This window comes from Gallinula chloropus (genome assembly GCF_964237585.1).
Source record: "Gallinula chloropus genome assembly, chromosome: 3".
In the NCBI taxonomy this organism is placed as follows: domain Eukaryota; kingdom Metazoa; phylum Chordata; class Aves; order Gruiformes; family Rallidae; genus Gallinula; species Gallinula chloropus.
Genome location: NC_140087.1, coordinates 24041184 through 24065046, shown reverse-complemented (window position 1 = coordinate 24065046; position 23863 = coordinate 24041184). Strand labels below are relative to the sequence as shown.

At 38.4% G+C, this 23863-nt stretch overlaps 1 protein-coding gene across 1 annotated transcript in view; it reads right to left on the bottom strand.

Moving 5' to 3' along the window:
• PDE7B (phosphodiesterase 7B) overlaps positions 1-23863 on the bottom strand; it is a 172110-nt gene that overhangs the window by 106080 nt on the left and 42167 nt on the right. The window contains exon 3 of the mRNA XM_084261543.1: positions 9200-9260. Within this exon, the coding sequence (XP_084117669.1) occupies positions 9200-9260 (61 nt within the window). The remainder of the gene's footprint in view (positions 1-9199; positions 9261-23863) is intronic.

Below are 23863 nucleotides of genomic sequence, written 5' to 3'. Positions count from 1 at the left end.
ATTCAGCTATCAGAACAGGTCCTATAGCTATGTCACAGGATGAGAGAGAAATTGAGACTTCACAAAGGTGATGAGGAAAAGAATTCAATTAATAAAATCAATTTGCTATCTACATTACTACTAATATGCTGAAGACTTGGAAATTGCTTGTATATTAAAAACCAAATTATCTTAAAGATGAGTTTGATTATCCTGATTTGCTGTTATCTCCCATACTTCAAAGTTTAGAGCTTTGGACACCATAAGAAACAGTATCTGTACTCCAGGAGTAAGATTAATCTCCAACTGCTCGCATCAACACTTCAGCTCCCTTAGCAGACGACAGCGAGAAACAGGCACTCTCTGAGCAGGGTTCCTTGGGCCAGTTTTAGATGTCTATTCTGCAATGACCTGACTTTTAAGGAAGCACTTCTTTTACATTCCTTTCTGCTATGAAAAGGAAGATTAGATGATGGCTGTAGACTTTATAAAATTTTTTTTTTTACAGGAAGGCTTTCTGTCAGATGAATTGCATCCCAACTGTTTTCAGCATTATTTCATCTGCAGAGTGAGAGGAATGCCCTATAAGGGAAATCCAGTAGGAGCACTCTCTGAACTTTAAAGTAAGAAATACAATAATTTCTTGACACGGTTACTTGCGATTCAGAAATTCCGTTTATTGTTGCTAAATTGAGTTCCTGTAATTTACTACCAATATTCATAGTCACACTCCATGATTTCATAAGTCCAGAGTCTCAAGTATTTGGGCTTGAGCATGCACAGTGCTAGACACTGTGACTGATCCTGGCACGGGAACATATTTCCGCCCACGCATTTTTTTTTTGGCTTCAGTGAGAATATGTAAATACTCACTTAAGTAGTTTGATAATCAAGGGATGATCTAAGAGATCAATGTCATGCTTTAAGAAGTATGAGACGTACATGAAAACAATAGATTATAATTAAAACTTATAATTTATTAAAAAAAAAGAGGAAAGTAAAGCCATCAGGGAAAGCTAGTAAGGCCAAAGAACAGTAGATGTTTGATTTTGTGGGTTTTTATTTTTTATACTAAAGGTGAAAAAAAAATCTTTCCAATAATATACTCCCAATTCTCAGTAAGAATTTTAAAATTATTAGCAGCATTGCAGAAGAGTGAAACTTTTTAGCTCCAGGATACAGCAGTACATCCTTTACAACACAGAGCAGAGAAGGATATAGGAAAATGCATTCCTAAACTGAGAATTTTATGAACATTTACAGCCAGAAACCAAGTGCTTGAAAGCACGGGAATTCCATGGCTTTCTCAGGCATAAATCACTCTTACTAAAGGTAGCTACACAGTAATCTATAAGCAATTGCAGAGACTGTGAAATTGAAAGGTATCACCAAGTAATAATTAAATAAACAAAGATTAATTGCTAGAGATAAGCTCAAACCACAACATAGAAATTTGTACCATTTAAATCTAAGTTTGGAAATTTTACACCTGGAGATTTTATTGTATGCATGCTATCACAAAGGCATGCCTGGCTGTAAAACTGGATAAATGTTTTCTCCTACAATTTGGTCCCATTAATAGATCTAATAATTGCTCCTTTCCCCCTTTCCCATTAAAGCAGTACAGTTAGTCACAGCAGTTTTCTGTACAGCAAGTACTTTGGGTGAACACATCCCACTCACAGCAGTCTGAACAAAGAACATGGGAAATTTCATGAATGAAGTCCATGTTTAGACATGAGGTTAGGCACGAGGGAAAATCAAGCCGTGAGGAAGCAGACTGAACAGGCACTTGAAATAATTTTTCCGACAGGGGATCAGCAATAACTCATGTGACAAATACCATGAAATGAGATATGAGATCATCTTCAGCAAGTCAATCAAGCAACTGTTTCTCTGCTTTATCTGAGAAGTCTCTAGATTAAAAAAAAAAAAAAAAAAAAGCCCTCTGAAAAATCCCTCAGGATTCTCTTTATCTTATGTGTGTGTTCCCCCAGACAGGGTGCAAGTCTTAGGCCTATTTGCTGTCTGCCTGGAGCCATACCAGCATTTTTCCTTGTGCGGAATCAATAAGTGGAACAGACAGCAACCAGCTCCAACCTGAGTTAGCTGGGTGCAGGACAAAAAATTAAGGGTGATGAAAGGACATACAAATCTGTGCTGTTTTTCTAAATATGGTATGTGGTCAGCTGCTCAGCCAAGTCAAAAAGCTGAAGAGTCAGGAGTCTGAGGCGTTTTTAGTTGGGGGAAGAGAGGGACGTTTTAATAATCTTTTGAACTTTGGCATCTCAGCTGGATTTCGTGGTCCCAATGTACAGCTTTTGTAGATGTAGGCAAGGCAGTGACTGTCCCTTCTAGGGAAAACTATCAAATTCTCCCTCCGAGTTCCCTGACAACCCAATTTCTTTCCCGCACCAAGCTCAGACACAGAATGAAACTATATATGGTTCAATTCAATGTTTAAGTGATAGGGAAAAAAAAAACCACAACCAAAGAAACAGGAATTTACATTTAGAAATGTGTTTAATATGCCTACTCAAAATGCCAAGGCTGTTTTTTGCCTCCTTCCTGGATACTGGAAGACATGTGTTTACAGTCTGACCTGATTTACAGGACAGGACGGGATAAACAGGTGGTCACTGTCACTCAGCTGCTGGGCTATATAAGGACCTAAAATAGTAATTAAATTAAATTAAAATCACTGCAGTAATAACATAGTATTAGAGAACTTCTCTTTAAAATATACTGAAGGCATCAGAATTTTCTGTTTCTGTTTTTTTAACCAAATTAAACAAATAGTCATGAAACTAGAAGATAGATTTGATTTTTATATTCTTTGTGGTTTTGGGCACAAATTTAATGATGAAGACAAAAACTTCCTACGTGTTTAGCGTGAAACCATAACACAGTGATCAAGTGGCACAATGACAGTGTGTGTACGCTGTAACTTGACAAAGGAGTCTCTGTTGTGGCCTCATGCCCACTGGTTTGCCACTTTCTGTCTCCAAGATACACTGAAATGCAGGCAGCCTGGCACCTTGACTGGGGCCTTCCAGATAAAGAATGGGCTGATGCACCAAGTCCTTAGCCTTCTCTGGACCACTACAGCCAACAAATCATGAGCACTCTTGGAGAAAAGAGGTGAGATTTAGAAAGTATTGCATTTCAGGCAAAGACAGTCAGCTGGGGGAGGAGGAGGTCTTAAGTGCCATGAAGGAGCGATACGTCATAAATTTGATGGTGGTAAGGTCACAGAGATACTGCTTTTAAATGCATTTACAAGCATGGTTGCAATATCGGAAGTTAGCTCTTTTTTAGAAAAAAAAAGTATTAGAATTTATTTGAAAAATCTCTATCTTTGGTGGACTCAATTGGGTAGCAGAACTGAAACTCCAGAAATCTTATCTACATCATACTCTTGTCACCAGAACGAATTGAATTGTTGGTATAGATACTTTCATTGGCAGCTACATTTATGCAACTTGCACTTACGAAACCTAAGTGAAAAGATCACAGGGTGGGCTTATACGTTTAGACTTGAATTTATCTACATTAACAAGATATCAAAAAGAGACATAGTGCTTGTCTTTCTGGATGCATTCACACCATTGCTTTATAGTGGAAAAAACCCCCTGCTTCCCTTCATCCCGTGTTGCAAGCTGCTCATGGAATAGAAGCCTATCGTTTTGTAGCAGCCATGCTAAGCTTCTCCCCTCCCACCACTGTAAAGTTCTGAGTAATCCTGACAGGCAGCCTAGCAATGAATGTAAGTTTCTTGATAGTAGATTTCAGGCCTTTTCCCCATAAACATTATTGCCTAATTTTACATAAATTAATTAACTTTTCTTGTTTCCGTGTCATTCACGCAGACAGAATACTTGGTCTGCATGAGGTCAAGTGCATGTGGAAGACTTTGAACAACTGGGATATAAATAGATCATGTGTTTGGTTATTTAGAACACCATTGCTCATGCATGCCTCTCAGTTTCGGTAGAAGTTTTGCGTGTGCAAGAGATAGAGGGTCACATTTCGCATGATGTCAGTGAGGGCTCTAGAAAGCTTTGCAAAGCTGCAAAACTTGACCAGTGCAGAACCATTTGCCTCCCTGCCTCATTTCTTTCTCTCCTTCCGCTTCAGGGCAGATTGATACATTTTACTATTCTTCAATATTTATTTTTCCTCTTTAAGTTATACGGTAATTTACCTGATTAGTTTTCTCAAAGTAAATTTTAATAGATTTTCTTTTTCCCCCCTTCCCCAGTGAAGGTGAGTTCAACAGTTATGTAAGGCAGAGGCCAGCCAGCCAGAGCCCTGCCAGTACCCCTCGGTCCTGGCTTTCAACACAGTTGTTATTCCAGTAATGTCTCTCTCTCTGAAGCTGCGGCTGCCAACTCTGTTCAAATGTGTGGTGGTTTTCTGCTGTGGGCAAAGAGCCACCAAGACTGAAGCTGGATCCACGAAACTCATTTCATGGCTAAGTGCCGTTTCCTTCAACCATAACTCTCCATAGGTAATAAATGGTGGAAGTATGCCACAAAGCAGATTTCTTTGAGGGGGAGGGAGGTAGGCACTTCCCTCTCCTGGAATATGGATAAGTTTGTTGTCCCAAAGTATCAAAGTTATATTAGTCTCGGGGGAAAAAAAAAAGAAGGTGCCACTCCCCAACTTCTTCTTTGTTTTTAATTGCTTTTTTCTTGGATGAATTTTAAATGGCTATTTGTGAGGAAACTACTTTTATTCCAAACAAGGATTCATCTGTCTGCTTTTACAAGAATTAAATCTACACGAAAAGGGAAACAAAAATCACCCACATTATTCCTGTCTGCATGGAATTTCCAATAATGAAAAGAAAGCACCTCAGTCATTTGCCATGGGGCGTCGGGAAGGCTTGTGTTTTCATCTTACTAACTAGCTTCTTAAGGAGGGCAATTCACATTTCCCCTGGAAAAATCTCTGCAGACAGCACAGTTGGCCAGCAAGAGATGTGACCTCTTCAAAATCCACTCAGCATTTCACGAAGAAGTAAATATCAAATCCAGTGGTGCAAGACTGGCTACTGGAGTAACAAAGTAGATAATTTGCTTTTATCATCCACCCCTCTCACTTCACTGTCATGAGTAAGGTTGAACAGATTAAAACTGATGGGATTGTTTTATTTTTGTGTGTGTCTTATGATGAGTGCAGCTGCCTACTTTCTATGCAGCCAGTGTAAGGATAACCGCACCTATTCTGTATAAACTGGCATTTACTTATACATTGAAGTTTCTGTTCTAGTTGTCAGACCTTTTTCCTTCTGTACTAATCCTAGAACCTGATATGGGAATATTATTCTTTCCAGGATAAATTAATAAAACTCAGTGCTCTGCCATGTAGAGGTTACTGAGTTAGCTTTGGATGAGTTAGTTAAGTTGTGAGAACCGGTTAAGTTGCCTTAACTTTGGACTCTTCCGAGCTAGTATGCAATTCTTCCCAACAGAGTTAATTAGCTCAGGCATCCAACCAGGAATTTTCACAGCAAACTAACCCAATTATCTCTGCATGATACGACCTTGTGCCATGTCTGAGCCCAGAATATGTCTGTTTATGTATGGGAAAAATTAACCACAGGTTGTTCCATTGAAAATAGCAGAGGGTGCTCTAGGGAGAGGGATAGTTCCTTTCTGCCCTGAAAAGTCTGAATATCTGGACTAATAACTACATATTGAGTACCAGCTATATGCTCAATTTTTGTGCCAACTATAATTTTTTTTAAAGTCAAAATCATTATAAGTAAAGGGCATGAGAAGCCCAGCATTATAACTTCCAGAATGTAGCAAAAAGCAAAGGCTTTTTGACATCCAGTTCAGCATTATCTAGTAATTTTGTCACACTTGAGTGCCCTCACTAACTTGATAACAGCTCCAATTTAAGCAGAAGAGTGCAGATTTTCTATGTTGCACTGAAAGTGCTGATAAGCTACCGGTGGCTCCAGAGAGAAGCAGAGATTCAAGGGAAACCTCTGAAAACACTTTCATATACAACAGCATGGTATTTGTATGACCTGCATTACTATAGCACTTCAGCTTCTCATTATACTTATAAATTTATTCTTGTTCCTGAGAAGTGAGGAAGCACTTCTTTTCCTATTTTTCAAAGGACAGGGTTTGTGGGAATGTTTAAAGCCAATACCAGGCTCAAGAAATCTGTTATAGATTTAAACACTGGTCTTCAAAAGGCTAAGGTGGGCCACTGAGTGACTTTCTTCTGTGACAGTTTCAAAAGATGTATTGCTTTAACTAATAGGATATATAGAAGTGTGTTGAAACAAATGCAATATAAAGCATAAGAGGGAGAACACCATTTTCTGTAAGAACCTTGGTACAAATAATTACACTGATACTAAACATAACATTGTTATTATCTTTTATATCCTCAGGAAGCACTGCTAACTGACCATTTACTTTAGCTGTTCAAGTTCTTTTTCGCACTTGGATTACAAATATCCATCACTCCAATGCTGAAAGATGAAACTCTTGTGCTATTAACCTCAGGTTGAATGATATCTGGTCAGTCCACTGAAAACTTAACTTACTTCACTATAGCCATTGTAAGCCTTTGGGCATTTCTTTATCTATTATTTCCTGCTTTTTAGCAGGAGTATAGGAACAGAGTAAAATTTCCATTGAAAACTCTCTTCCTCAACCTCTATAAAAAAAAAAAATCTCATTCACATAATCCATGTTACCTCAAGGAATGTGGACTCACATTAGCAAGCCTAGTGTTACTCCTAAAAACCTTTAAGCTAGCACAGAACCAGTAGTATAGCCCAGATACAGAACTTTTCTGACAAAACCAGCTGTTACCATTTTAGAATGCTGCTCAATCATGTACAGTTCCAAATATGGATTGGTCTTGCGTCAAAGATCCCTGAAGAAATACAGTCAGTACTACAGGCTCCTGTGTTTCTTCTTTTACTAAGTAATTGCAGTTGCTGAGACTTGCCCTCTAGATTTCTGTCAGCTCTGGGTCACTGTTACAGTAAATGACAGCATGACTTTCTCAGCATATTTCAAAGACTGTGCAGTAAAAAAAGATGTCCCTCTCTGAAGGCACATTGTTCTTTGTTCACTGGTTACACCCACACATGTTACAATGTCAGCTTCGCATCGATCAGTGACAAACTTTGTCTTGCGTTCTATTGGAAATTCAGTTCCCTTGTAAAACCTGAAATTGGACACTACACAGCACAAAGTCTTAGACCTTCTAGGTTGCACAATTTCTGGCTCCAGCTCTTCTGTACAGAGTTCAGTACGAAAACAGGGGTACCAGAATGGGCACCCTCTGGCTTTGCAGCACTACCAGGACATTTCTGTGATAAATCAAGACAGTTGTGTTTGTGTCGGGGAGTTGGCCTCAGAGCACCATATAATGCTAGTTTCTACTTCCCATACCTCTTACAGAGCTAGTTGTGGGGTATCCACTTGCACTTAGAATGATCTCAGCTCTGTACGTGATTTGGGGTACCTTGGGGTGAAATGTAATATCCTATATTATATATGACACTACAGTCCTTAATTTGTTAGAGACACTGAAGAATAATAATAGCAGGCAAAATATTTTTAAATGCAAGAGATGTAAGCTCTGAGAGGCAGTCACACCTTTGGCATCTACCCATGGAGTCATTTTTACATTCCTAGCAGTTTCCTTACAGAGCACAGCATATGTTCTCATCTTGCACATGTATATACTACAAGACATAGATAAGAATGTATGTAATGGAAACAAGATCTTGTCCTCCTCATTGCTCTTAAAGAATCATTTCCATTATGGGTGATGCCAAACTCCCAATTTTGGACTGACTTGTTACAAAAATGCCAAACCAAATGGTGAACCTACCCGTGCTGAAGACTTTTCAGGTCACTTTTTCCTCTGGCCTCCCCTTCCCCCTCCCCCTTTTTTCTGTTACTGAGAATTTGCACGGTTATAACTTTCTTAGAACTAGAGTATTACAAACTCAATGGTGGTTAAGCTGTAGATTATAATTGGCATGATAAAGGATCACAAGTGTATCTTTTCTGTCAGCTTGTTCCATTAAGAACATCTAACCATGGATCATTGATGTAACAGATCATTACAGCCCATTGTGTCGGTTCATCTGTTGGGATCCATGCACTATAAGCATGACAGATTTCCTCTGCAGCAATTATAGCCTATTGTGACAATAGGATTTAATGAATATAAACAACAGACCACATAATCTGTTATTACAGAACACAGCTATGTACCCAGATGGGAGTGAAGTTCCTAGACATTGCCAGTTGCAGTTTTTAAATTTGTGACTATTTCAGTCTTCATGTTATCAGAGGCAATGCTCTGATTTACCACACACCTGGCAGGTGAAAGGTCTTATGGATTTAAAGCCTAAGCCTGCAAGTGTCCTGTGATTTCATTTTTTCTGTGTAAACATTACCTTTTAGGTTTTTAGATGCTTCCTCCCTTTCTTTCACTGTGATACTAGCTGTGCTGTTAATGTTTCAGTACTAACATTGTAGATGAAACAAGCAAATGCAATAAAATTGGTCACAGAAATTAATGAAACGTAGTGGAACACTCCTGTATCGTTTCCAAAGAATAAAAAATCCTGCTTACTGTTAATTTTTACAAATTATAGGCCAAGTGCTACACACTCCACTAGATGAGGTTGCCCAAGGCCCCATCCAGCCTGGCCTTGAACACTGCCAGGGAGGGGGCAGCCACAGCTGCTCTGGGCAGCCTGTGCCAGGGCCTCACTACACTCATAGTGAAGAATTTTTCCCTCATGTCTAATCTAAATCTACCTATTTTTAGTTTAAACCATAATTTTACTGACTGATACAGCTGAAGGTCTGACCTAGAGGCTTTTGATACGTATTTGTGAAATTAATACTCTTTTACAGAGTACGTATTTTCAGCTTCCAAAGAGCAGAGTTCTGTACTTGAGTACATCAGAGTTTACAGTTATAGTGTTGCTACAGCTGCATTTTAATCCATGCAGATGGGCACTCCTGGACTATATCTACACTTTGTTTCAATAACTGAAAATTCAACATAAAGAAAATATTAATGAGGACGATGTGTGGATGAGATATGTAAATGCCATTGTAAATCATCAGAGCCATTATCATGTACTTTTGAGAAGAAATCCCCAGTGGAACATACATACACATTTGTATCAAAAAAGGGAAAAGACTCTTACCCTTACCTAGCATGCGAACGCATTTGGCATTCTGGTCAGGACTATCAAGTGAGATTTCTCCGCACCTCTGAAAAAAACCAAAGATATATTTAGTTAAAGACTCTGTGATAGTATCCCTGTCCTTGTCCTCTGATACCTCCGTTTATGTTTTGTAACTACAGATGCTGGAAGACATGTAAAAATGTCAAAATCAAAAAGATTTTTAAGAAGCCAAAGTTTGAAGAAGAGTGGAAGTTGCTAATGTGTGAGGATGGGTTAACACGGTACTCCAGGGTGTCCACCAAGAAAAAATCTGGGTAGAACCTATTGCCTTTGTATCTATGGCATAAGCTATAGATATGTCTGATCCACATTACTGTTTGTTTCTGCAGATGTAGTTATACAGGCCATGCCATTTACTACAACTGGTTGACATGGAAGCTCTCTCCAGTATACCAACTTAGTTGCCACATGGCTGCACCCTAACCTGCATCTGTGAAATGATCCAGTTGAAAACAAACCAAACAGCTATGCTGATCCAACAATATATATTTCTTTTTTAAAAATATATTTTATATTTCTTATTTTTTAAAAGGAAAGCTGTCATTTCACAGAATTTGAACTCTTTGTAACACCAATGAGTAGACCTGTTTTTTGGTAAGGTGCAAGTAATTTATGTCTCTACGATAACGTGTTTCGTTCATGAAAAGTAATATTCATATGTATGGATATATTATCAGGGCTGAGTACTGTTCCTATACAAACCCAGTGAAGAAATATCATTACAGTTAGGATCAGAATACAGAAGCGTTGGGTTGTTTTCAAAGATAATACATCATTTTTTAGTCCTTTATGCACACAGGCACGTCAGTGTAGCTGCCAGGAGAAACATAATTGGTGTGGCTCATGGGTGTGATCCAGCTCCAATTAAAGTCAGTGAGTGTACAGATCCCACTCACTTCAGCAGAGGTTGCTTCAGGTGCTACAAAACAAAACTCAATTTTGTATCTCTCCCCCCACAAATCTCATGATGGGGGTTTAAGGAGAGTCTCATATGTTATAGGTAAAAGTGGTCCATAGTTCCTTAACTACATACTTATGGGTTTTGTATCCATGACCAAAGACACAGTGATTCACGTCTGGAAACATCACTGAGAGCTATCCATTTCCCTTCCTCTTCCTCCCTCTTCCTTCTGCAGCTTCCCCTTTTCAGCACCTATGGCTTTCTCTGTTACGTAAGTATTGATTAGCACTCCCGTTTCCTTCCTTTTTTTTTCTTTTTCTTTTTTTTTTTGTTAATGAAGGTGACATTTGCAGCAAATATTAAAACCTACAAAGAATCAGGTAAGAAAAAAAAATCCCCAGAGCTTCAAAGCAGATGAAACACAGCAACAGTTTCATAAATGAACAACACATTGGGAACTCACTATTTTTAAAATAGCCTTCACCTCCCTCACACCGAAATAAACACAAACAAACAAACAAAAGCCCATCTCCCACACAGAGTCTCTTCATGTATCAGTACATCTAAAAAGAGCAAACAAACGCCTGTATTAATGTTCCTAGGTGGGAGCACGTACTATTGAAAGATTGTAAAAGAAAAACACCACCCAGCATTTCAAAGTTAATTTTATGAATGCTCTTACACGAGCTCCCTGCCAGGAGACATAGAAGTTTGGTATTTATTCTTCTAGGGAGAATGGTAGGATATGGGTATCCTTTCACAGAAATCTCCCAGCTTCTTCTAAGTATACTTAGGCAAACACAGATGTAAGAAAGCATGTCAAAATTCACTGCACACCTCACCCCTGAATTTATGCTGCTCTTTGAAAATCTTTGGCTGTTTTTGATTTAGTCTCTCGGACATATTCTATGTTTCAGACATACTTATATAAACAACACATTTCAGGCTGGCAAACAATGTCATACAATATCTAACAATACTCGCCAGTCCTGGTGTTATGAAATTGGGAAAACGGCTAATGTCCCCCAGAGTCCACTATCATCCCACAGGATTATGATGATGGATGAACTTTGAAACCTTTGCAAGTAAGATTCAGATAACTGTATACAAGTTCACAGGCTTATCTGAATTCCCTTAACCCCTGCAGCCCACAGAACTAGCTGAAAATCATGTTACAACAATCAGCCTAGGAGTTTTTTCCCTGTCAGAAATACCAGGAGAAAAAGCTTCCACAGCAATTTAAGTTTTGATGCCAGTAAAAGCCCATAGGTATAAATCAATAAAAAATGGTGAAAAATAAGGTGTTACCAAACTTCTCAGAGCATCTGAGAAGTCTTAGTTGGATCCTGGCAGTGTAAAGTGACACAGAAATGCAGCAGGCATTCATTATTGCTCATAAAAACAATTAGAGCTGTTTGGGTATTTTGGTGTTAGTAAACACCTTCCATGAACGAGAGGTAAGGAATGACTCCAGGATTTAATCTTTAGAATTAAACTGAGACTTTGACACCACTGCTATGAATTCCTTCCAGGGCTGGATAAGTTTCTCCTGTCCTTTTTCTGGCCTGGATTACTTCCCTTTCAGGGTTGGGTTTATTCCACCCACTTGTATATCAGAGCTGGTACTGAGAGATGAGGTGGAGCATCTCTCCAGTCCCAATGCATTGCCAAACTAGTCCCAAAGCAGCTGCTCATTCTCTCCTGAAATATTCCAACTTGGCTACAAAGTCAGTACTGGATACATCAGAGAGCAGGAACAGGAATTTCACATTAGATGTGGGTTATTATTTTCTCTTTTCAAGCAGTCAGAAAGCAAGAGGAGGAAGAATAAACTGACTCATACTTGCTGCACATATGCACACCTATTGCACATGTGCAGATCACCATATACATCTTCTGAGGAAGCTGAGAGCAACATGTCATCTATTTTAAAGCCTGGCTAAGCAGCCTCTAGAAGCTGCTGCTTGTAAGCAGTACTAGCTTTACTCACAGGAGTCAGGTCTGGAAGAAGATCCCAGCTTTCTGTTCCCATTTTAGAGAAGTAAGAGTATCAATGGTAAGCTGTAAACACCAAACATACTACCCAGTTAGGAAATGCAATGAACTCTAACAGGACAGTTGCCTCTCAACTTCAGTTCTTGAAATCTGTGACAGGGATGGATACACAGTCCTGACCTGTATTTGAAGCTCATTAAAATTCCCAGATTTTGCTCTCTAAACATATGATGAATCATACTCTTGGATCTAAGCAGATGATCCTTGAGTTTGTTATTCTTTAAATCTCAGTTTGGGCTCCATGGCTATGACTACTACAGCACTGGTGGGACTGGCTCTGCTATATGAGCTGGTGAGTTTAACAGAGGCAGCCCCACTTAAAGTAATGCCACTGGTTTTCACTTCCCTGAGGTGAGGGGATTTGTTGAAAATTTTAAAACACTGTTGTGGTCAGGTTTAACAAAGTGGGTAAATACCAGAAAAAAGTCACCCCTACAAATCTTAATTATACCATCATGTCTCTTATTCTGGAGAAAAGTATAGTTACTTTCAGTTAATAATATTTTCATTAGTATAGCTATATTTTCACATAGGATTGCAGCCTGCAATTTGTTATGCATGTGAGAAAGTATATTTATATAAGAAAATAAATTAATAAATTATGTACTCTCCTTTTTTGAGATCAGATGCATGCCATGATGCTGTATATGAAGCTGTTGAAGCTGAAATGTAGTAAACTAGAATGGGGCTCACAAGTTCCCCACAGAAAGAAAAAGACCAAATCATGGCAGTTGAAATTGGAGCTTAAAAGACAAAGAGAAAAAAAAGCAGAGAGAGTTGCTATTAGAGAGTAGGGATGAAAGGACATGATATTCAGTAGAAAAGTGACATGAACTCAGGTCCTTTGATGAGGTAAGTAAATTGGAGAGCTTGGTTGGCTAAGATGTCCCAGTACCACCTGTCGGAAAAGGGAAATACCATATTACACAGGCACCACCCTGCACAGGGAAAGACTCTGGTGGAGGAGGGGGTTCTCGGGCAAGATGACCTCTTTGCAAGATACTATAAGGAGCACACAGGAAAACAGGAAGTCTTGTGCAAGGACACCTGTGTCAAAACTGTGTAAATAAAACTGCAGAAAAGTAGGGCACAACCAGCAGAAAAAAAGGTCATGCAGAGAGTGGATGGAAAAATCTACCCCAGTTAGTTGTGCTAACGCAGTAACGCATCTCATGTTACTTCTCTGGTATTACGTGATCATTCATAGGTTGGGTTTCCATTTCCAGCATGCCTGGACTCACACCACCTGCATTTGAGGATTTGAGATATGTAGCAATAAACAGGGTGTATGTGAACCCAGACACAATATGCCCTTAGTCCTTTGGGGATTTTTTTTCCAGGTTATTTTTATGACGTGGAGAAAACTTTATCTATGGAAAAAAATGTTTTTGAAGTCATTCTGTTCAACATCAGTCTGTATGGCAAATTAAAGAGTTGCACATTTTAAGGAGAGGGAGAGAGGCAAAACAAGTCATTGAAATAAGGCTAAATATTACCTATGACAAAATTCATCAGGTAAAGTTTTGAAAGTGTTTGTCATGAGAACTGCATTAAGTGGCATGTTATTTTTCTACTTATTCAATGCATATAATTAGCATTTAATAATTTTAGAGTGTGTAGCATTTTAAAAACACAGGAAGAGTTTTTCTCTGGCATGAAATTTGAACATGCACAATTTTGACCTTTTTAAGCTGCAGACAACCACGTTTTGAAAAGCCAGCTTAGTCAGTTAAAAGGTTATTGGAGTGGGAATTGTATTTATAGGCTTCTTTGCTCTGTCCTGTTCTGTGTGTTCTGAGTCTAGTATTCAACACATGTTTCTTCCAACACTGCAATAATCAGTGAGGTACTTGATGTACATGATCAGTCAAACATGACAATAAAGATTGGACAATTTTTTTTTTTTTTTCAGGAGATTACAGGAATTATTATGCATCCAAATAGAGGAGGTGTGTTAATTGCACTTTGATTGCATACCAAACATGTTAAGAATCTGATTTCAATTTTTAGTTAATATGCTCTGCTCTTACCAATAGTAGAGAATGTTGATTATACATAACATACTTTGTTAAAACAGGTTTTTTTCCTTGGGCTTTTTGTTTGCTTTTTAATTTGTTCCCCCCCCCCCCCTCCCCCCCGCCACAGTATTGCATATAATTTCTTATTCCTTTAGAAATTAGAGTTAAAAGATTCTCTCATAGACACAAGTGATTAAAAGAATATAAGGTAGAGCAAACAGCTTCTATGCTTCTATGAAGAAACAGATGATCTCAGAGGCAAAAAAAAAGCTAGTTATTAATATTTTTGTCTTCCTATAACATTCCTTTCCCCATAACCTTTAAAAAGTACTTGAATAAAGTCCTCTAGTATGCAAAACATCATTCTAATTGTGTGAGGATTTATAGATGTAAAGTCTGTCAGTGTGAAAAGCAACAGTATTTTTTAAGTCTTAGCGATCTTTCATAAAAACAACTGTCCATTTATAAATAACTGAAAATTAAGGGCAATATTTCACATGGAGTCAAACCACATGCTCTTCATCTTTACGCTGCCTGGGAGAAGATTTAAGGTGGATTCATCCCAATGCTGATGAAATATCAGCATAGGAACTGTAGGATTTCCAATGCCTTGTTACACTTGTAGTGTTTCCAGTTCTGTCTCTCCTCTCTGACAGAGACAGAAGTACAAGAACTGCCAGAGCAGACTGACATATGTAATCTATCCTGCCTTCAGCCTTTTCACAAGCACCTCCCCCAAAATTAAAGCCTTGTAATAATATCTGTTAGTGATTAAATCAATGTTTATGTAAAACAAGGAAGTTTCCTACCAATACTCTGTGTAATCCTCAGATGCACTTAAATGTCAAATACTTTTAATTTTGCTGAATCTTTACCCACGGCCTTTGTTGGCCGTAGCAAAGGAAATGAAGACATTGTTTTTGTTTAAAGACAAAAGCTTCTTGTCTCTATATCACACCCTATTTTAAATGTAACAGGCCCGTGTCTGATTAGTTGTCTTTGGAGTGAATGACTGCAGAAAGCTCACCTTATTCATATGGCCTCAAATTGCCAGCTCTGAATTCTTAAAAGAACTTTACTTAGTCTTTCTTAGATGAAAATATGCGCACAATGAACACAGTTTGAGAATTGCATATATAATCATTCCCTTCTTTAACTCCAATTTTTCAGCTAATGAAATTGCCCAAGATCTATAAAAATTGTGATTGTTTACATGCTACCTCCCTAGGCCTTATTAAAAGTTCCCTTAGTGATTACAGGTAAAATCTTATACTTAACTGAAAATTTAGACCTGCATTTAGTGTTCCACTAAATTGTGCTGCAACAAAGTATGTTTATCTTGAATTAGCATGCATTATGCATATGCTCACCCATTTACAGATGTGATGAAATCACAGAATATTGACAATTGCCATTAAAATCCTGTTAGCAGCCAGAATGTTACATTTGCTGCACTTCAAACGACTGCTGCTACATCACAACTGTTACATTGCAGCTATACGGTATTTCACAGGTGAAGTTTCCAGCTTCCCTATTGTGTATCAGAATTGAAGCATACTTAAACTGAAAATTCATGTTCTTTTTAACATCTGGATGATTTTCTGCAGAGTAGAATAACTCCGTCCAGGCAGACTTGTTTTCAGCTTTCCCAGTGGAAAAGAAGGTTTCTCTTCCCTCCAGGAAGTTAAAACACATTGCTCAAATAACCTTTCAACACTGTCAGTGTCGATCTCCAGGAGCACCTTGGCAATGGATTTCATTCTGGAATTCATCATGCTGTAGACCCTCAGCTAGTCTGAACAGAAGACACAGCAAAGTAAGTAATTACCACTAAATTGAGCAATAATTCCCAACCAACCATTGCTGGCAGTAGTCAGCAACTTGTTTGTGGGCTAAATAGCCCGAGGTGAACCTTTAGGCAGTTCATTTTCTCACAAACTTGTGATTTACTATGGTTAAGAGTGGTTTGAAACGGATTAATGTTGCTGGAAAATGGATATAGCAGTTTAACTACTTTGTTTTCTTCTTCAGTTAAGGAAAAAAAAGTTTTAACAGTGTGTGACTTCATTAGGGAGGCACCAGTAGACCTGACCCCCCTGAGAATCTGTCAGTGTTTCAGTATGGCATCCCTAAATTTAAGTGTTTATAACATGGGCACTGGGAGCAAAATCTAGAATTACAAAGCAATAAAAATGTTGGGTTTTAATACGCAATAAGTTACAGTTGAGTGTGCATTAACAGTCAGGGCACCACTGGCATTGTGTTCTGAGGGGGTGCCATCATATGAGAAATGTTAAGGAGCAGGCTAAATTTTCACCCTTATGGGATGAATCTGTATTACAGTTCATTTTCTAGTTTACATTTTAAAGGATGTAAAACATCTGTAGATTACGTAATGGACCCTCCCACCACAAAAACAGTTCTAAGTGGGAGGGAAGATGGGAGGAAAATATCAATACTAGGGAGAAGGCAAATTCGTTGTCTTTATTTATTGTTGCTCTGATGTGAAACATCAAAGCTCTCTGTATTTAAACATTTTCTGGACCACATAATTGTCTTTCCTCCTCCTCTGAGTTGCAGAGCTGGGCTGTTCTCCTAGCTGCTTTCTATGGTCACTACCATATTAACTTTCAATTTCTATTGATATATCTAATGGGAGGAAAATATAAGATTAATTTGTGAAAATTTAGGTCTCAGCTTCATCCATGTGTTTTTCTCACATGTTTCCCACTGATCTACTGGATCAAAGGCAGGGTCAAAGCCTCAGAAGTACTAACTGACACACCACTCAGTCCAAAAAGCAAATCAAAGGTCTGTGGCAGAACAAATCTCCTGAAGAGTCTCCTCAGGCAGTTCAGAGCAAGGTGGGATGGATTCTGGTGCCTGCTTATTTGTCAGCACACTGTACTCTTTGCATACAAAAGCACAGCCTCAGGAAGGACAAGAAGACTGTCAGTAGGATGACACAGGCATCGGAGTCAGTCTGTCAGTCTGTCTCCCTGACCACTTTCTGAGTGGTACCAAGCTCTGGTAAGCACCTGCTTCTTGAGAGCTGGGTGCTCTTGGTTCCCTAAAACAGTGGCATGCAATAAGGTCATCCTGCTTCGTTTTTATTTTAAAGGAATGGTAGTTGGCGAGAACAATCCATGCCAAAAACATGCCAACAACTAGGTAATGTGTTCACAAGTCCACTGCTTTCACTCAACCTACTGGCATAGACTCTTAGGTAACAGAACTAGCACTGGACCAACAGACCAAGGAGAGGAGAGTTAGAAGTATCAAGCAAACCTCAAAAAGTACATGTGGAAGGTCTGTTCAAGCAGAGAGCTGCAGCAGAAGTGAAAATAGAGAATTCAGAGGCAGATGGCAGGCAAACAAAATTTCCCTCAGTTGTGCACCACACACTGCTTGGGTCTGAAGGTAGTAGGGTCTTATGGAAGGCTGTACTTTGACTGCAAAATTGGTCATCCCATTAAATGTGAGATTTTCCCTTTCTCTATTCTCGCTCTCTTGCTCTCCTTTCTTTTTCTTTAAAGCAACTTTGATGTCTGTCATCCATGAGGGACCCTACAAATAAAACTTTGTACAAAGAAAAGCCTTTCAGCAGCACTGCGTCATCACACGATGCCCTAAGGAAACCTGGGCTCAACTGCTGTGCAAAGAGGACACAACCAAAGAATGTCCTCAGGCCTTGTTTTCATTAGCTGTGTAGATTATTTCAATGTGTCACAACATGAAATCCTCACTTCAGACTGTATCTCCTCAGCTTATCACTAACCACTTACTCCCAAATTTGAATCTGTTTATCCTTCTCAGGCACTGTGGGTTCTCCTGCCTCATACTTATTTTTAAGCTCTTTTGCCACTGTAAGCAATCTTAATACATAAGCACTGTCTTCAGTTGTTTTGCACCAATGGTCAGATAGAAAATTTTGCAGGTATCTGTCCCATGTGTTACCAAATACATCCTGTAAAAACGAGCTTCTACAGTGGTATTTTAGCTTGTTAACACATACTTCTACAATCATAACTATCAATTAGAAGTCTTATATTAGTGCAGTTTAGCAAATTAAATCAAACCAAAAAAACTAAGTAACCTCAGCACTACAAAGATTACTGTCATAAGTTCAAGTACAGCCAGAATACATCACGTTTCTACATGCAGAACATATGGAGCTAAAAACCAGAAAGAATTGTTTTGACAGGAAAAATTTGCATTTCAAAAATTGTCATATTAGACACTGGAGAAGAGTTTTAAAAGAAAGTGTCATTGATACCAAAGTAAAAGTTGTCTTTTTAACAACTTTCAAAGTGGGATTAATAACATATCTTGAGCCATTCAAATACCATTATGGTCAGGAAACATTTAGATGCTACTGCAATCGCTATGAACGTATTTCAGATACAGGGAAACCCATGTTTTTTTTACATATTAGTCACAGTTTCCAAGGTTGCAGTCTTATGGAGCAATGCTTAGAAGACTAATTTTCTCCCTGAAAATAATTTCCAGAAGCAAAGAATTCATTTTAGAGGGTTTTATTGGGTTTTTTTTAAGGCGTGAAAGCATCAGTGCAAAGCAGGTGTGTGGTTGGCAAATGCTGCACAAAGCTACTCTTTTCTCTCAATTCTCAACACATTCTGGTTATAAAGGCTACATCTCTGCTTATCCTTGAGATGGTAAAAGAATAGGCCAAAGATCTTGCAAATGTTTCCTTTACTTGTGGTACAGCTCACCATAGGAATTTACCCAAGGAATGAATTGCCCAGGTAGCTTCCATTTTCTCTTGCAAGCTCAAGGCCTTCCCAAGTGATGTAGATCTTGATTCCCCATACAAAAAATGTAAAAGCATTTCCTTCTAAAGAGGATTGGTTTAGACTGCAGAAACAACTGGAATGAAAAACAGCAAAAAGACTCCATGGGAACAAAATGTCCCCTTGGTCTGCACTCAGACTCTTCTTGAACCGTCAATCATCAGTGGAGAGAAAATAAAGCCATCATATTCTCATAGCTAGTGTAATCTAAATAAGATCCTGAGCCTGTCAGAGGGTAACAGACCTCTAAAGTCACGCTACTGCCACACCTTCCACACTTTGTTTTCTTAACAAGTTTTCATCAGTAAAGAGCATGATAGTATTTTAGACTTGATTATGGACAGCTGTAGTTTTTAGAAGAAAGAAAGATCATCTACCCCACACTTTAAATTACCCTGACATACAGTAAAGCATGTTGTATAAGAAAGGTAATATTTAGTAAAAAGCAGGGTAGAAATAAATTTCATAGAAATCCTCTGTCTAAACCAACTATTTTTGTAATAGAAACAAGATAAAGGACATAGTTACTATTCTTTCAGGCATTGCTAAGAGGAGGCAATGTCTACTATTTATGGGAGCTAAATGAAGGTTAGAAAAGGATTTGGTTGAATATGGTTCCCTCCCTTCATCTGGATTTACCTTCTGAAGATAAATTCTCTTGAGACACATCCTCCTGTTGTACATAGTAAAACTTAAGTGTTTGGCAAAAATGGCAAGGCCATGTCGCCTGTTACTCCCCATTCAACTGCATACAGCTTTCCTGGGGGAAAACTAAGAACTGTACTTTGTCTGTAGAAGAGAAAAGTGTTAACCTGTTAACCTCTTGTTGTCATGGGAATAATCTTACATTGCCTTTGGGCCTGCTTTTGCTTGTAGTTTCCACTTTTAGCTGCCAAAGTCAACACGGTGAACATATTACTGATGCAGCTTCTATCATACATCCCCTACCCCTCTATACAAAACCAGAAAATGCCTTTGATTTTTAGTGTTAACCAGTTTGATTCTGGTTAATATACATGGCATCATTTCCATTCAGTGTCTGTTACAAATCTTACTGCCATATGTCTGAATTTGTTGCAGTAGGCACATTAAGTAATGTGACTAATATCTGCCATATATAGTTTGTTCTTTAGCTGGTCCCCCAAGGGGAAAACTGGGTGTACAATGTAGCAATTTATTTTCAAAAGACTTTATTTTTTACTTGTACTATTTAAGTGTGACTGTTGTTATGTATTTATGTTAAAGATGGGATTGAAAAAGAACTCCTATTGGTTTTGAACTTTCTCTTGAATTCCCAAGTTTTACATGATAGGCTTCAAGAGAAATCATTCTCCCTGTATATGCCAGAAAATTGCTAAGATAATGAATGCCTTACTTTGTTATTTCTTTAAATTAAGTCTCTGTTTTGGTAGAACATCTGTTTTATAAAACTCCCAAACAATTAACATCTACACCCTATTTAAAACTATGGACTTCCTTGAACCTCACTCCAGAGAGCTGACCTCTAGATTTTTAAGTTTGTAAAGGAAGAGAGATGGAAATTTCTAGAGACTGATTTACCCTACCTGATTACAGAGAAAGGCTGGATGCCTTACTCTTCCTCAAAGTTAGAAGGATTTAGATGTCTCCAAGTGTAAAGATCTGTGGTACATTTGGACACTAAAATCAGTGTTAATCTTGAATGTTAGAGGCTGAATTAGCACAACAGAAGAAATGTTCTCCAAGTTGTTGCAGGACAGCGAGGAGGCTGGCAGGGAAGCCGAAATGAGGGAACTGTGAATGCTCTCATCAGGATATACGGGATATCCAGAATGTTTGGTTATAGAGGGAGGCCAGGATGGACTGTTTAACAACTCTAGATTCATTGCATTTATGTGAAGGAATTCAAAAGATGTTTTTAATGCTGCTTTGGTCATAATTATTAGGACTAATTGACCACTTGGGAAGAGTACAAGGAGAACAGTACGGTACAGCTGTGAGGCTCACAAACAACTAATGAAAAATATGCCATTTTCTTCAGAGTAAACAGAATACCTTTTCTGAAGCTATGGGTAAATCCTGTTATTTCCTCCTAGCTTTAAAGAAATGATAAGGCAGTAGGGAAAATAATGTTCCCAGTTTCCCCATTTTATTTTGTTTTATACCTTTGTGTGTAACATATAGTGCTTGCAATGAAGTATAAAAACACAGTTATAATTTGTTGGGGGTAAAGATTGGTGAGTGAATTATATGTTGAAGGAAGCAGTGGTATGTTTAGAAGTTGTGCAGTGCAGTGATCAAGAGAAAGGAGCAGAAGCACTTCCCTAGTCAGAAACTGAAAGCAACACTTATTAAAAATTGTCTCTTTAAAGCATTAATACATTTTTATGGTGTCTGTAGTATTTTCAGGTGGCACTTGCCAGTCTCCACAAATAAGTCATGGTTTCCCATATATTGCAATACACCTGAGCCATACAACTCTGCTAAGACTGCACATATTACAAGTGGCACATCTGTATCACTTACAAAGAAAGAATGATGGAGGTTTTTTCAGCAGCAATTAGAAACTTGTTTAAACTTATACTGCTAGAATTACAAAACATTCTTTTGAAACAGGATTTACATAATGCATAAATAATGAAGTTAAATCTAATTATCTTGGCTGAATCCACTTTAAAACAGAGGTACTGTTCATTTTATGCCACACGATGCTAATTAATAAACCAGGTGAAAATGCTGTTGGGTGCAAAGAAGTTTTTCAGTGGAAATGCACGGGGTTCCAATTAAAAGAGGTTTTGAAGTACCTCCTGTTGCTATGAAAACACACAAAATTTGCATTCAGATCTAAACTCTTGTTGCTCAGACACACCTGAATTGTGAGTGCAGATGCACTTCTATTATTTGAATGCTGGCAATGCAATGCTAATCTACTGACCGAAGTGACTGCAGTATATCTCATGTGAGACTAGTGTGTAATGAGTTTTTAACAGGTCTCTGCATGTGGAAAACGTGGTGTCTCTATGGTTTTTGGGTTTTTTAAAAATAAATTCAATTTTTATGTTACTTTTAACAATATACTTTAACATTGCTCTTGAGGCAGGATAAGTTTCACAGTTAGATACTGTACAGATGGAAATGGAGGAAAGGACTGATTACGCAAACTTGCTAAAGGTCACCAAGCCACTGAAAGAGCAGGGAGTAGCGTTCCATTTGCCTCTAATTCTGTATACTATTTCTTACATTACAAGTATGACTGCATTTATGTTGTTGAATAATGGAGGAGTAAATGCAGGAACTGGTTGTGCAGTCTGATGAGCACTCTAATCTCATGGAGTCAACTGAGCAACTTAGGCCAGAAAAAATGGCTTTGAGGGGAGATACTCTGAAAAAAAAATTTACAATAGATCAGAAACACTGTAACATTTTATTTCCAAAAGGCACCTTGGTGACTTATGAGCAGTTATGAAATCACCTCTGTGCTCATTGACCATTTGTTTTTTCCTTTTGAACCTTTACGTAAGTAAATCCAGCACATGCAGCTAATGCATTGGTGAGCACATGCAAGGCTCTGATTGTCTCTGATCTGAAAAGGGAGTAAACACCCTGGCTGGTGCAACATTGATTCTTTAGGTAAAGCCCATTACCCCCACCCCCACTTTTCCCTCCCCGTCTGAAAGCTAATGGGTGAGTCCCTGGAATATCAGTGGATGTCACACAGTGACAGGAGCAGGAGCAGTGAGGACACATCTAATGGAGAGGGTGATCGCTGCCAGCTCTGCATTATCAGATGGTCTGTTCATCTTGAATAAGAGAATTGGAATTCTTCAAAAATATGAAAGAGGAGTGAGATGAGAAGTGCCTTCTCAGGACTTCCTTTCAAGGGGAAACATAGAAGGATTTATCATAATGAAATGTCTGTTTCAGATAATCAGACTGGGTGAAATATCATAAAAATGAAACCAAAGAGATTGCAAGCTTGAAAACAATCACCAAAGAAAACTCCTTAGCTTAAAAACTCTCCAAGACTAATCTTCCCATCTGGATGCACGGTGATCCAAGAGAAGGGTAACAAAGTTATTGTGTGGGTTTTTCAGTGTTTTTCTTGTGTTCAGTGTGGTATTTCACAATTGACTGCGTCCTCCTTCTCCAGTATGTTGGGAAACATCCATTGCAGTATTAGATTCCATAAATGAAAAAAAAAAATACTGTTTTGCCAGAAAACTAACTCTTGTAACACGAGAAGCTGGCTCTTTGAGTAGCTCTGTTTCCAGCCATTGCTAAATCAATTTACAGATGACAGAGAGCCCTCTTTGGCCACTGGAAATCATGCTCCAGCTGAACTAGGAGGTCTACTGACACTGGGTTAGTGCAGCTTAGAAATTCCAACTTCCACAGACAGTAATTTCCCCAAGGACTGATGTGGACAATGCTTAGCATCCTCCATGTACAGATAAATCAGGTGGCATCCATCAACCCAGATTCTGAAGAGAATAAAGGCAGCTTTCCTCTCTACACCTAACTCTTAAACCACCATAATTGAACAAAACTAGTGTCTTCTATTGTTTTAACCACATACAAGTTAAATAACAGATCCTGTTCATCACTGAACATCCACCAGAAATTGAATCCATCACACATCAGTACTGGTCTGGACATTTCTGTGATGACATAACCCTTCAAGGCTGCCTCTTCATCCCCACTAGACACTAGTTCTTTAGCATATTGCTTTATGAGAGAAAGGTCTGTCTTAAGTCTACCTCCCTTTCTCAACATGGAGATTCAATGTTGCTTGATTGCACATTTATTTTTATCTGGAGACTATATAGGAGGTATTAAAACAGCCTATTGTAACAACAGAGAAGCT